The sequence below is a fragment of the Silene latifolia genome, chromosome 1, assembly GCF_048544455.1.
Source record: "Silene latifolia isolate original U9 population chromosome 1, ASM4854445v1, whole genome shotgun sequence".
NCBI lineage: Eukaryota > Viridiplantae > Streptophyta > Magnoliopsida > Caryophyllales > Caryophyllaceae > Silene > Silene latifolia.
The window spans coordinates 19,756,239-19,770,674 of NC_133526.1; the positions used below are offsets into that span (position 1 = coordinate 19,756,239).

Consider the following 14,436-nt stretch of genomic DNA (forward strand, 5'->3'; position numbering starts at 1 on the left):
AACTAAGATAAATGAAGCATAGCAATAATAATACACAACCATGAAACCTTAATCAGAATAGACCTTCAAATATTTTCTCCGTCCAATTATTAGTTTACCTTTTATTTTAATTTTTTGTGAGGTAGACAAATGATCAGACGAGGTCGATAAAACTTGGCATGAGATACACAAGTGGTTTTCTTACAATAATTACAAGTATTTGTCAAAATGAAACCTCAAATCCTCCCGCAACAAATTTTACACCTGTGTCTGCATTGCATTCCCTTTGCAGAGGGCTGGAACACAACTGTAGAAGGCACACCTACTACATCATAAAGAATCCGTTTCCAAAACAGAAGGCGACAAGGGTAGAGCAGGAAGAAGCAAGGACTTATCGACAATCAAACTGACTACTGTCATGCGAGACATTTAGATGCACTACCGTGGTGCAATTGTCGGGGTGACACCAGTGATTAAATCGCTGCCTGATACATAAGACGACGAGTGGGGATAAGCCACTGATAAGTTTGTTGAAGAAGAGCTAATCGATGTCGTATCTGACATGGTTATGCTCTCAGGAGCCATTTGGAGTATGTCTTCCAGCTCTCTCACCACATCCAACATAGACGGCCTCGTCTCAGGTTTATCCTCGCAACATCTCCTGGCCAAAGCTATGAATCTCTCCACACATTCACATGAGTAGCCATTCATTCTGCTGTCTATTATCTCCAACAATGTCCCTGACTTGTGCGCTGCGCTAACCTGAATTTGAAGACCAATTTAAACCTTGTAAGAACTTTTCACATTCACATCATTGTCAACCATAGTATCGAATGGCAAGGCGGCAACAGGCTTACGAAAATAGCCAAAATTTTACTGAGAAGTCCGGCATATGACTAATACGACCATTACTTGTCCATACGGAAGCAATATCAGGCTAATAGTTAGGGCAAGCCACGACACTGCATCATAGTATGATACCGCAATTTACCACACTGTTACTGTAATCGCAACCAATCGCTGTTTAATAGTACCATGGCTGAAGCACAGCATCGTAATCGTGTTTTGAAGGTTACCAAAAACACTTTTTGAGGAAGGTAAACAGGCAAACTTATAACGCAACAAGGTCAGGCCAAGACGACCAAGGGACAAATTCGCGATCAAGACTGAAACCAATATAGAATACCCTGCTGACTACTAGCAGTAGAATTTGGGTGGAAAAGAAATTAAGTGAAAACGCGCCACAGAGAGAAATATAGGAGCAACAGAGCAAATATATTTAACTTGAAAAACAAAAGCATTTTGAGAAAGATTAGATTACCTCGCGCACAAGATTTTTGCCATAAGATATAGGTCGAACACCTGTGATAAGTTCCAAGAACACAACTCCCAAGCTGTATACATCACTTTTGTCTGTCAGCTTATGGGTCAGGCAGTATTCTGGGTCAAGGTATCCCTGCATATACAGGAACAAAGACTCAAAAACATCAATTTCCTTAAAACCCACATTGACATTATTATCTCCGCAAGTACCGCTAAAGAGGATATTGTTTCAACAACATGGTTACGGGCTCGGGTGACTTCAGAATCAGTTAATAAAGATGAATAGTTCAGCTCACTTCGTCATCTGAAAACGACGAATGAGCCCACGATTGGTGTATTTGTTTTTCCAATTTCCTTTACGTTGTAACTAAATCCTACATCATTTTACCACACTGCAGCAATTATTCAGAGATCAAGATTTCCATACATATTGTGCAGTCAAAAGTAGACCCTAAAAGACATACTTTAAGCATACAGCATTACACCACACCCCACTTACCGGGGTACCCTTGACCACTGTAGACACATGATGAGACACGTCACCTTCATCATCTATCGCAGGAGCAAGTCTAGATAGCCCAAAATCCGCAACTTTAGCAATGAGATTTGAGTCTAAAAGGATGTTGCTGGCTTTGATATCTCTGTGAAATATAGGAGGGTTTGCTTCTCTATGCAAGTACAGAATGCCCTTGGCTGCACCTAATGCAATACGTAATCTCATCCAAAAGCTCAGGCTCCTTTCACTTTTACCTGATCAGCATAAAAAAAAGGGTTAAAGATCATGATAACCGAGAAACATCAGCTTATGTAGCACCAGCCAGGTGAAAGCTGAATAATTTTTGAACTTCAAACAAAAGAATCAGAAAAAACTTGCTAAAAATTTTAACTTTGAGATTAATTCTTAAATAAAATACGTAGTAGTTATTATGGTTCATTTGGAAACAACCTCTGTGTTTTCAACACAAGGGTAAGGCTGAATATACCAGATCCCTTTTGATAGATGAACCATCTCAACCAAAACCTTAAGGTGATGGTTGAGGGCCAACTATAATAAATATTCCTATTACGCTCCCTCACTCAAATGCCCGTTGTGCACCGGCTCCCCCGTACCGTGTGCTGGGTTTTCACTTCAAGTTTTTGAGGAGTTTTGAGGTTGCCAGGATTCGAACCCGTGACTTACGGTCACACTGGCTCTGATACCATGATAGATGAACCATCTCAACCAAAACCTTAAGGTGATGGTTGAGGGCCAACTATCATAAATATTCCTATTACCTTTACCTTGAGACACTGAGGTTATGTTCGTTTTCTTGCCTTTGTTTTTGAGTCTAAGAGATAGGTGAACTAGAGTCTAGAGACCGATAAACTGATATAAGATTGTTTTTACGGGGAGCAATATTTAAGAGCTGACCCTTTAGACATACCGGAAAGCCAATCCTGTAAAGTACCATTTGGCATGAACTCATAGACAAGCATCTGTGAGATAATACAAGGACAAGTCAGAATGAACAGATATTTTCACAGTGAAGTACTTGAAAAAAAGGAAAGGTTGTGAAGATGGATTAGAAGAAAATATTCTGGAGTTAACACTAATATCAGCAGCAGTGCTTGCGGAAGTATCATGCATTGACGAGTTCACTGTATTTGGATTCAACACATATAGGCAGCTGTGGTTGTCTACTAACATGTTAACTGAATATGCTAAACTTCTACTGTTTATAACAATCTTCGTACAGCAATTATGGTCTGAGTATCAAAAGTTTATTAAGGATTTACACCTTATTGTCATCAACCGTAGAATTCAGATAAGATCCCTTCAATTATGTTTAAACAGATTCCCGCTGAAGCAATAGCAGATATGTTCAAATTACATACAACTTGAGCGATTTGGAATCTCGGGGGATCTAGTTTATTCATAGAAGTTCTAGCAGCTTAATGAACACTTTCTAAATGCAAAAATGAGGGTAAATAAAAGGAAATCTTCATTGAAATATCTTCATATTATTGTATTTCTGAAAGAAAGTTGTCGAAATTGGAAAAAAGAGTACCTGTTCACCATTTTCACCACAATATCCAACCAGTGAAACTAGGTTGCGGTGATGTAACCTTGACAATATATGTATTTCAGTAAGAAATTCCCGTGTTCCCTGAAGAGATCCTTCCTCTGCGCGCTTAACTGCGATAACCGTATCATCAGCTAAAGTGCCTTTATAAACCTTCCCATATCCTCCTCGCCCAACTTGAGACGAGCTATTGAAATTATTGGTGGCTCGTGCCATTTCTTTGAAGGTGAACTCTTTGACGCCATCTATTTTTATCGACATCTTTTCAGCTGCATACCATCACTTTCATTCAGAGACAAGCTTTCCGGAAAAAAGTTACAATACACATACTACTGGAAGGACTATACAAGAGACTTACACAAAATTCTTCTTGAAAGTTGACGTTGTCTCCTTTTCCATTTCAGGATGAGAAGTGTAACGGCCACAGTTGTAATAACAGCAAAAAGGCTTACTCCTATTAAAATGATACCCAAAACCGCCTTGTTGATGCTACTTTTGTTATTCTGGAATTTCACTACAGCAAAAGAACAAAAAAAAGACATTTCAGGAAATCATTCATTTGATGCCAGAGTAGCAGTAACCAAAACTTGCTACATCATAGTGCCAGTCTGATATAGCATAATGCTGACAGTATGCGGCAAGGATAATCTAGAAAAAGTGCATGCTCTATGTAGTCGCTGAAATAAAACCTTAGCTGTGTCGTATGATTTTTAACCTCTAAGGCATTGTTTGGTTAGGATATTAGGAGGAATGGAGAGGGGATAATGGAGCGATAATATCTTTCTACAAAATCATTCCTTCCTATGTAGGAAGGATTTTGATTTCTCGTGGAGGAAAGGAAAAAGATCCCTTTATTCTCTATCCCTCAACCCTCAAATTTCCTTCCAACCAACTTTGCTAACCAAACAAGGGAAGCTCTAAACCAATGCTCAAAGGTCAGTTCAAATGAATCAGAACCACTAAGGCACTAAAGACAGAAGCCTCTGAATAGTTTACGTTTTCTTTTGGGTCATTATTTCCGTGTGAGGATATGCAAGTGTGGTAGAGAATCCAACGCCTGTTCTCCTTCAAACAAGACATGGCTAGAAAGGAAACGCAAACTTTTGCATGAGGCAGACCAAAATGAAATATATAAAATATCTGATGAGATAGCAAGACACAAGAATATTTTCATAACCGTATACTATTGCCAGAAAGATGCTGGTTTTGAGTATATACCAGAGCTATAAGGTCCAAGTAGAGTAAAGTTCAGAAGTTCATATGGCCCGAACAGCTCACTGCCAGGGAAATGCCACGTGGCGTATTTGATTCTGATAAAAAGAAGCTCACTGTCATTGAAAGTATGATTTACAGCATTGATTTGAGGGAAAAGTTTCAAGTCCATGCGCAAGCGAGGCCCTTCCTCCCAGGCATATGAATCAATATATAGCTGATATAGCTCCATTTTCAAGGCATGCGTAATGTAAGACTCAAAAGCAGAGATGTAAGGAGGGAAATAAGTGAAACTAGGGCTTTTCAGTCTGTATCCTATTCTTATAGGAGCTGCACAAAAGCAGGTAGGAGCTTCTGGAATAGGTTCAAAATATTGGTCAACAGGACATGCTGTTGCAGGACAGACTGTTGAAGTTGTTAAGCCATTAGTCGTCCCATTTGCTCCTGCATCCGAGTCACAGAAATTATGTATCTTCTGTATATTTGCAATCTTACACACGGGATTGCCTCGAAGCCTGTAGAAGAGGAACTCACACTAATTTATCTTATAAAGGAATTTTTTCCTTCTCAAAAGAACGAATTAAAAAAAAAACTCAACAGTAGAGCACAAAATCATGATAGGGCACTGTAGTCAAGTTATTCAAGGAAGAAAGTTTTTTTTTCTACATGAAGTGATGAAGATATGTTGAATTTGCAAATGATGTTTTAGTACAAAAGGTTTGGTTTCTTGTGACTGGTCATTTGAAAAAAAAAAAAAAAAAAAAAAAAACAGAAAGTCAATAAACAATTTTACACATGTAGGTCGTTGAGTAACCACGAGTTAAACAAATTACTTATTTTCTATCATCAGCAATGCTGTTATGCTTTTCAGACATGAAGTATCCCCATATATTCCTGATCAAGAGTTGGACTAGACTATTTTATGAACAAGCATCACACTTGAGCTTAATTTGCAGTGTCATACCCACAGTATCAGTTCTTAGTTTGAGACTTGATCTTGTCAATATCGGTGAATCTCGGTTGGTGTGCTGTAAATGTGGCCTATACAGCCAAAACATGGTCATGGTAACCTAAATAACTTGGTTGCAATGCGGTGTCGCAACAGATATTTAATACCATGGTCATACCCTTACCCATGTCCAAGTGTCAAACATCGAGTGTCGTACATGGGTATAGGAGGTGATGTGAAGAGTAGTAGTAACATTGTTCATCAGCAAGATAATCAGACTATACTCTATAATAAGCACAGAGCAAAATAATCAAAGCTTTGTAAAATTCTACAATGGGTGTTTATCCTTGTTAGCGAGAGAATAAATCATTACTATCTTGGAATCTTGGATCTAGTTTTAGGTTATCCAGTTTGCACAGGTTATTTAGTGTACAGAAGGATACTACTTAGCAGTCAGTAGGAAATACGGAGTACGTTTGACCCGCCATAGAATTCAGGTGGTAAAAAACACAAAAAATACTTTTGCACCCATATAAGAGCACAGGAGATACAAATGGAGCACTGCAGTTTGTCCAATTAAGTACATTGGAACATCATTTATTAGTTGCCATGGTTTAACTATCTATAATTCATAAGCAGAATTTTTTTTGGTGAAGACTAAGTTCACATACCTTAGAGTCACATTCTGTGGAAGATTAAGATCCCCGGAAATGTCAGAGAGAAAATTGTATCGAAAATCACTGCAGTTACCAAGTATCAGAGTTTCGTTATCATTTTGTTCAATTAGAGACATATATAACAATCCAATTTTACATTTTATGTTATGCAAAAGCAAAACGTGAATGAGTTCTTACATTGAGAGCCTAGCATTTCCAGCTAAGGATTTGTTGTGCCATATTTGAGCAGGAACAGAACCATTCAGAGAATTATTTTGAAGTGATCTGTGAAAGATATTACAAGATGTTAAAAAAGAGCAATAACTATTTACAATCATGCCATCCAAACTTGCAAAAGTAGATCATTCTGAAAATATATTAGTAACAACATTTACATATTTGTGATGCAAAAGAAGATAATAGGACACTTAAGGTCGTAAGCACAAGTGGACTTACAGCATCTGCAGTGATGGAAGATCAGAGAAACTTCCTGGAATCGATCCATTTAGCTTGTTATGTGATAGGTCACTGAAGAAAGGGAGAACATAACAAATACAAACATTAGTATCTAACTATCTAAGAATGTAAGAAAAACTCGAGCATTGAAGTTTTATATTTCTTTAGTTCATGCATAAACTAATTGGTTTTGTTTTTGCGGTGTCCATGAATAAACTTCTCACTCTGAATATTTATTTTGTGTGTGACGTGTGGCCATGACGGTTTGTGACCCGACATCTTTACTCAACTTCCATTTTCATCCAAAGGGATAATCTATTTATGGATGTCGGAAATTACTTGAACATAAATTTATATCGAGACCCACATACATTGTTGTGATATTATCTGAAAGCCTGTTTGCAGGAATGGAGCCTGTCAACTTGTTCCAGCTCAGATCTCTTTGACACACATACAGAAACCATAAGAACATCAGTGATGTCAAGTGTCAGCTGAAAACAATGCTTCTCCTGTAAGGATTAATTGAAAATTTTGAAAGTCGATATTAAACGAACAAAACTATAACTTACATATAACTAAGAGATGGCATCTGGCTAAAATCAGGGAGTACTCCACCCAAGCTACAGTTTCTCAGACTTCTGTTGATCAGAAGTCAAGCATGTTAAATCTTACACATAACAAAGACATTGTCGGAACTATAACAACTAGAGAATGAAAATCATTTCACAAAAGTTTAATCTAAAAGTACTACATAGCTTAAGGTAAACCATAATTTGAATATCTGCACAACTTTGCAAGTAAATTTAAGAAATCGGCAATAATCAACCTAAGGCACAGCCACATAATTAATCTGATATTTTCTTTTTGCAAGAAGGGTTCTTTTAAAATCAAATATGAACAGTTTAAGAGTAACCAAAACACAATGTGTGCATGCAAAACATGAAAAGTCACTCACATCTTTACCAATCTGGACAGATTTTGATAGGATTCAGGAATTTCAGCTCCAACAAAATGATTATTGTCAAGTTGGCTGCAAGGAAAAAGAAAACATATAGATCAATCACATGCGAAATAAGTAATAGATATAATATGAAATAAAGGATGTAGGTTTTGAGGAAGCACCAAGATTCATGAGTTACCGAAACACGGAATATATTACCCACTTGTCGCAAAAGCTCCCGTCTATGGTGGGGTAGGGAGGTAAGATTACTCTTATTTTGAAAACACAAAGAACCTTCTCGCTAACGACAATAATTTATCAAATAAAAAAACAAAAACAAAAACTCGGACTTAATCAATCAATAAATAAAAATTGTGAATTTGTGATGCAAGGCATACAAAATTAACAAGAGGACAATAGTTGACATACAGTATTTCCAATTCTGATAAGCCAGCGAATTGAGGCGGGATATTTCCTGAAAGATTATTGTTATCCAATAGCCTGTAGAAAAGATAACCCTCTTTATCTTCTGGCATCTATCAATCAAAAACCATAAGATAGGTACACATATAAACTGCAACAAGAATCAGACATATTAACTCACAGGTGAACAAGAGACTGAATTTGGGAAAGCTCAACGGGAAGCTGTCCACTAAATGAGTTATTGTTCAAATGGCTGCAAAATCGGCAAAGAAAGTCAACATCTTCCTGATATAATAAGCATGAATTTCCGACCTTAAACATGATATCCACTTACAAATGCTTCATGCCGCTCATTTTGCCAAAGGACTTGGGTATTGACCCGGATAAATTATTCTCATCTAGTTGGAGTCTACTTAGATTTGCAAGAAGGCCCAGCTCATCAGGGAGAGCACCTGAGAGTAAATTGCCATTTAACACCCTGAATCACATTGATTATCATATATTAGCACAACTCGTATGATTGAAGTACAAGAAGAGTGCATCATGTTGGAGCCATGCAACCATCTTACAGCCAAATACAAGGAAAAGAACAGCTCCTTTTTTATCTTTTAAATCTTTTCAAGTTGATCATCACATTTATATATTGATGATTAATATTAGCCGAAGTGCCAAACGCATATCGTTCCCAAGGTTTCGTTGTTGTTGTAATTGTTACATAGACTATGGATTCTCTCGCATTGGCTTCACTGAAATAGTCCACTGATTTCAGAGTGTGAAGGAAAAAGACTACCATATGTGGAAAATAGTTTTAGCCTTACAGATCATCATTTTCTGTGACACTGTGATAGTACTTGACTAAATGTTCATGCTACATACACTCTCATGAGGGAAAAAAGTGTTCGCAATTGGAAGAAAAAAAAAACTTAGGAACTTCAGAAAAAAAGATGCCTCTATAGAATGTCAAAACAAGGTTGTAAGGGTTAAACTTACAGTGTTTTAAGAGAAGAAAGATTTCCTATCTCCTTCGGAATGCTACCGGTGATTTGATTCCACATGAAATCTCTTCAGATAGAGTCAACGATTAGTCAGTAACTCAGTATGGGAATTCAGCAAAACACTACAAACTCTACATTCAGCTGAAATTATTTAAGCATTTATTGAGTTGAGACTCACAGGCCCTCAAGATGAGATAGATGCTGAAGTTCGGGTGCCAAAGTTCCTGACAGATTCATATTTAGCAATTGGCTGCAATACTTCCATTGACGAAAATCAGAAAATGTGATGCAGAGATATCAGTTGTGATAGGAGACAAAAACGTAAAATAATCCTGGGCTTTGAAAAAGTGGAAAACATGCAAGATGACTAATACCAACTTACCAAGCACCTATAGTAGGAAAATAGTGTAATTTTTAGCGCCTAAAGGACCCCATAACTCGAATAATACTTATAGATTGCCGGACTGGTACTTAAATACGAGCCAGAACACGACAATATGAACAATATGGAAAGGTTTTGAAGGTTACAATGACCACAATTTTGATGCTTTATCACTCACTTTATGACTTATGAGTTATAGTTTACAAAGAAAATATGATTGCTAAGAAGATACTGTGCAGAGTGCAAAGTTGAGCAATAAGCTTTATTAGCAAAGCACAAACAAAACGTAGCAACAATCATAATACGAGAAGAGAACCAACGAGTAACTGTTGAATTAAACATACAGGTCCTTGATGTGGTAATACCCATCAGAACCGACTTTATCAAAGCACCAAACACCTGTCCAGTTAGATGTACATGGATCTCCCTTAATCCAATTTTTCAGGTAACTCTTGGGGTCACTGAGACTCGCCTTCACAGCCTGCAATGCATCCACTGCAAAACACCGGAAAATTAAGAACCTGACCCATCAACTGAAAGGTGTGTCGCTGTACAACTTACTTTATAATTTTGCATGTATGAGTATGACTATGAAATTAAGAACCAGGCATACCAAATTATCATATTAATTGTAAATTCAGCAAATCTCCGAAAAGAAAGTGGCTATTGTCAATTGCTGCTCAATTACCTTTACATACCAAAGGTAAACACCTCAATTGTCTACCTATGGACAGCTATACTGTTCTTGCATTGATTCGTGCCTTCAATTTGAGAGCAATTAGAAAAAAATACCATCCCATTTTCCTAACTCGATAAAGTACGGAATAACTAATGATTTTCGACAAGCCAAAACGGAAAAAGAACCAATCTTTAAAGACCAAAAACATTGAAAACTCGAAAAACTTTGAAATCAGAATGAAAAACTCGAAAAAAATACCTTCAGCAGGATGAGTAGACTGTGCAGAGGCATGCAGCAGAGAACATGAGCATAACAGAAGCAGTACCCAAATCCAATTTTTCATCCCCAATAATTTCTCAGTCAGTTAGTCTACAATAACACCTTGCTGTAGTCACACAACATCCAGCAAAAAAAAAAAAACATTAAGCAATTTTCATCATAAATGGCTATTTTGGACCAAAACTATGGCAATTGACAATTGTCAATTTCTACTGCTAATGCATTGATGCAGACGGGTTTTGAACCCGGGTATTGGTACTACACCCTGACAACCTTACACATTAAACTAGCAGAACTTATAACATCTGGTTTTTATCAGTTGTCACACTAACTTGTGAAACAAACTTGTAATACATGTTACTTTGCCTAATCACTGAATCAACAAATAATAATAATAATAAAGATATTACCTCCGATTCTTTGGAATCGCAGTACTTTCTAAGATTTGTGAGGACTATTTTAGTTAAATGGGACAATTCCTAAGAGTCGAGGGAGTAGTAAATTTGGCAACAGTCAAATTAGCCCAAAACTGACAAAACCCAGCGGAAACAATCTTATATTATAGCCTAACCAATAATAAAGAAAGATACTAAATTTACTGTTTCCTCAATAGCTCCCGCAAATTATGACAAATTATTAAACTTGACAACAACGATAACATTACCCTAGTGCCTGACTTCGCAATTGCAGCCTGACCCTTGTAAAAACACTACTCCCTCAGTCCCAATCAGTGGTGGAGCCAGGATTTGAACTTAGGGGGCGAAAAATTTTAGGGGGGTGAACGACTACTTTCACAAGGCACCATCGAAAAAATTAACTAAAAACTTGGAAAATTTCATCCGCCAAGGGGCGACCGCCTCTGCTAGCCCCCTCTAGCTCCACCACTGGTCCCAATGATTTTAATCGAAGGTAAATAAATGATTGAGACGGGCGGAGTAACTCTGATACAAAGATATTAAATTTGACCAAAAAAAACACAGCAGAAGGTGATTAAGAAAGTTTGAAAATCTTACAAATGAAGTATATGACTGGTGTGTCAGCAGAAACTATAATTCAGGACTGTCAGGAGGTCAAGTAAAAAAAGTGAGGAGTGAAAACAGTAGTTACTGTGAGTTATTATTGTAAGCGTGCGGTTGTACACAGAAGACGGAGTCTTACTTACAGTCTTACTTACTTAGTGCATTGAGAAGGTCAAAGATTAATGATAGTGGATTAGTGGGAGATTAAACAAGCACAAATTGCCTGCAGAATATATTAGTTTAAGAAATAAAGTATACACAGATGATTGATTAGAGGGTGTATTATTATATTGTAAATTGTAATCATGGCAGACACAAGAATATTATTATTGGAAAATGGAAAATTCAGTCAAGGAATTTAGACTTTTCTTTTACTTGCTGGTGTTGGTCTTATGCATTTATCCAATTAGTCTTTCTTAAAACGGATATACTCTCTTTATATCAGACCGATGATAACATCGTAAAAAATGGACTTTTTAAGAAAAGAGGGTAAAACAACAATGATAAAGAGGGAAAAAATAGGTGGGGTATGTAATTGTAGATTTAATTGTGGATCGGTAGGTGGAGTATGTAATGCTATTTTGTTTAAATATCAAATGGGTATAAGGATAATTTGGTAATATTGTAGGTCAAATAAGGAATGTTACCATTGGTGTGGTACAACCGTATTAGGTAAGTGTTACCATTGATCGGGTATGGAGGGAGTACGTTAAAACGGGTCGTAACATAATAACATGTCATTTGCGTAGATAAGACAAATGTTTTGCAAATATCTAAACACTCTGTTTTTGTCTTATCTATATAAATACATACTATGGTCTTAAGTTTTAAATGATGTTATTTGACCCGTCCTAATTTTATTACAAATACTAATCTCAAACAAAAATTTGTGTTACGACTATTATTCTAGACTTTTAAATGATGTTAACACTTGACAATGTATGAGTTATATACTTGTATTCTAGACTTTTAAATGATGTTAACACTTGACAGTGTATGAGTTATATACTTGTATGTATAATTGTCTTATTACTAGTTATTCCCTTTAATTGGGTAAATTGTAAAGTGACATATTACGAATGCAAGTAATGGTCCGAAGGTGATACCGGCAGCCATCATGGAAAAATACAAAACTATCATGAAAATCGAAAATGTCTTAAATTAGTGGTTAACATAGAGATATACCGTGTATAAGTTCTCAGGTTTGAATATCCCCGCACCGCTTAACTTTGCTCATCACCCATAACTCGTCCCGGTCTAGGTCAAGGTCAGACATTCAGCAACCTAGAGTTGCGCAGCCTGCCAGCAACTGGACCGATTTAGGATCGGGGCCTTGGGCCTGCCCGTGGCCAGATCTAGATTGACCATCCCAGATACCCAATTCTACTCCATTTTATTTGGGCTAGTACGTTTAATGGGATTACTATGGGAGTGCTATAAAACAAAAGAAAGATGTAGAGAATAAAAGTAGGAAACTAGGACAACGTGAGAGACTCTGACAAGGTCTCCAATAATTTTATTGGGATCCCAAAAAAAGAGGGCTGTTTACAGTTTACCCAAGAAAGGCGTGAGATTAAAGGAACCAATTTTTTTTTTTTTTTTTTTTTTTGTATGAGGGAATTTGCAATCGCTATTTTTGATGTGCACTGGGTAAACCCTCGGGTATATGTGATAGCCTGTAAACCACGTAAACCATGTAAGCCAACGAGGATAACAAACTCGAAATCTATAAGACATTGCTCTTGGGGAGGCTTAAACCTAGGTCTCTTAGGAATTTCACCCAAGTTTTAACCATTAAACTCCATCCTTACGGACAATGCAATTATAAAAGCTCGAACTCGGGTTGCTCTAAAGGTGGACGAATGCTTCTACCATTCAACCACTAAGGTTTGATTAAAGGACCCAATTTTGAGACCTTCCTCCCTCAATTTTAAAGCTTTTGCTCGAACGCAACATTACTACTCTACTAGAGCAGGCAGTCGACGTAGAAGGGATGATCTATCGGTCCATGTTTGCTTTATCTTTAAAAAACATTACCTAGTTTAGTCCTGTGAAACGCACGAATTGGCCTAGGCCGAGTCATGTGATTTACACGACTCTGTTTTTTTTTTTTTTTTTTTATCAATTTGATAGTTTAGCTAAAAACACGTCATTTTAAAAGTGTACGGTAATAAATAAGAATATAAGATGTACGTTTAGCATGTAAAAGGCATCTTATTTCATATTTTTTTTTTTTTTTTAGGAATATTTCATAATTTATTTAGTTGTTACTACATACTTGTTACTTTGTTAGGCCGCTTGGTTAAGCACTAATAAATGGTTTATGGTTGCTTTGGGCAACGTTGGTGTTAAAGAGTATTCTTAGTTTGGTGAGGTAGTCAAACGCTCCAAACAAAGATGAGGCCAAAATGCCAAAATAAACAAAAAGGCGAATCCTAAATTACTTGTTAACCTCATCCATAAAGACATCCCATGTGTACTTACTACTTTGGCACACCTTTGTGTTCATCTTTGTGCATATACTTCTATTTAAATACTCCCTAATCCTTATAATCTTATATTAGTCCCTTCATCACGCTGATTAATTTATGCCTAGCTAGCTTTAATAGACTTCGTATTCAAGTTTGTGTAAATGTACAGAGTATCGTGTCAAACGGTTTAAACACATACTTAATAAAGTATATAACTTGATAATAAAAAATATAGAGTTTATCTTCTCTATCAGCCTATTTCTCCTCCCATCCTCCTACATTGTTTAAATAAAGTACGATGAGATAGTTTCGGAAGAAAATCTCAACCGTTGAGAAGAAATAGAGATGAAGAATGCAGAGGAGAGAGGACCTAAATTAAAATTATTACTAATGTAGTCAGACTAAAACGAGACGCTTAGATTTTTGGTGAGAAGAGAGAATTCTCAACAATAATGGGGCAGAGTAGGGTTGGTCACACTTAATGGCTGACCCGCCCCGACCCGCCCCTATCACAGGCCGGTTCCGGGTCCATAAGATTAAACATGGACCTGCCCTAAACCCATCTCTATCAGGTCTTATTGCCCGGCCCAACGACCTCTATCCCTAGCAA

At 37.0% G+C, this 14,436-nt stretch overlaps 1 protein-coding gene across 7 annotated transcripts; it reads right to left on the reverse strand.

The window, feature by feature from the left end:
- Positions 1-12: 12 nt before the first annotated feature.
- Positions 13-11,785, reverse strand: LOC141600745 (putative LRR receptor-like serine/threonine-protein kinase At1g06840). Of its 7 annotated transcripts, XM_074421002.1 has the most exons (22): positions 11,219-11,358; positions 11,001-11,052; positions 10,316-10,442; positions 9,723-9,873; positions 9,175-9,246; positions 8,992-9,063; positions 8,336-8,479; positions 8,183-8,254; positions 8,008-8,079; positions 7,594-7,668; positions 7,208-7,276; positions 7,010-7,078; positions 6,639-6,710; positions 6,381-6,467; positions 6,198-6,266; positions 4,584-5,092; positions 3,724-3,879; positions 3,351-3,634; positions 2,727-2,778; positions 1,802-2,052; positions 1,301-1,435; positions 13-741 (listed from the first exon to the last, which is right to left on the reverse strand). In XM_074421002.1, exons 3-22 carry the CDS (start codon positions 10,398-10,400, stop codon positions 418-420), a joined length of 2,820 nt encoding a protein of 939 aa, XP_074277103.1. In that variant the 5' UTR covers positions 10,401-10,442; positions 11,001-11,052; positions 11,219-11,358; the 3' UTR covers positions 13-417. The 7 variants fall into 7 exon arrangements, with proteins under 7 accessions (XP_074277103.1, XP_074277094.1, XP_074277117.1 ...); XM_074420993.1 differs by lacking the exon at positions 11,001-11,052 and having other exon boundaries at positions 11,350-11,785; XM_074421016.1 differs by lacking the exon at positions 11,001-11,052 and having other exon boundaries at positions 8,336-8,453; positions 11,350-11,529.
- Positions 11,786-14,436: the final 2,651 nt, after the last annotated feature.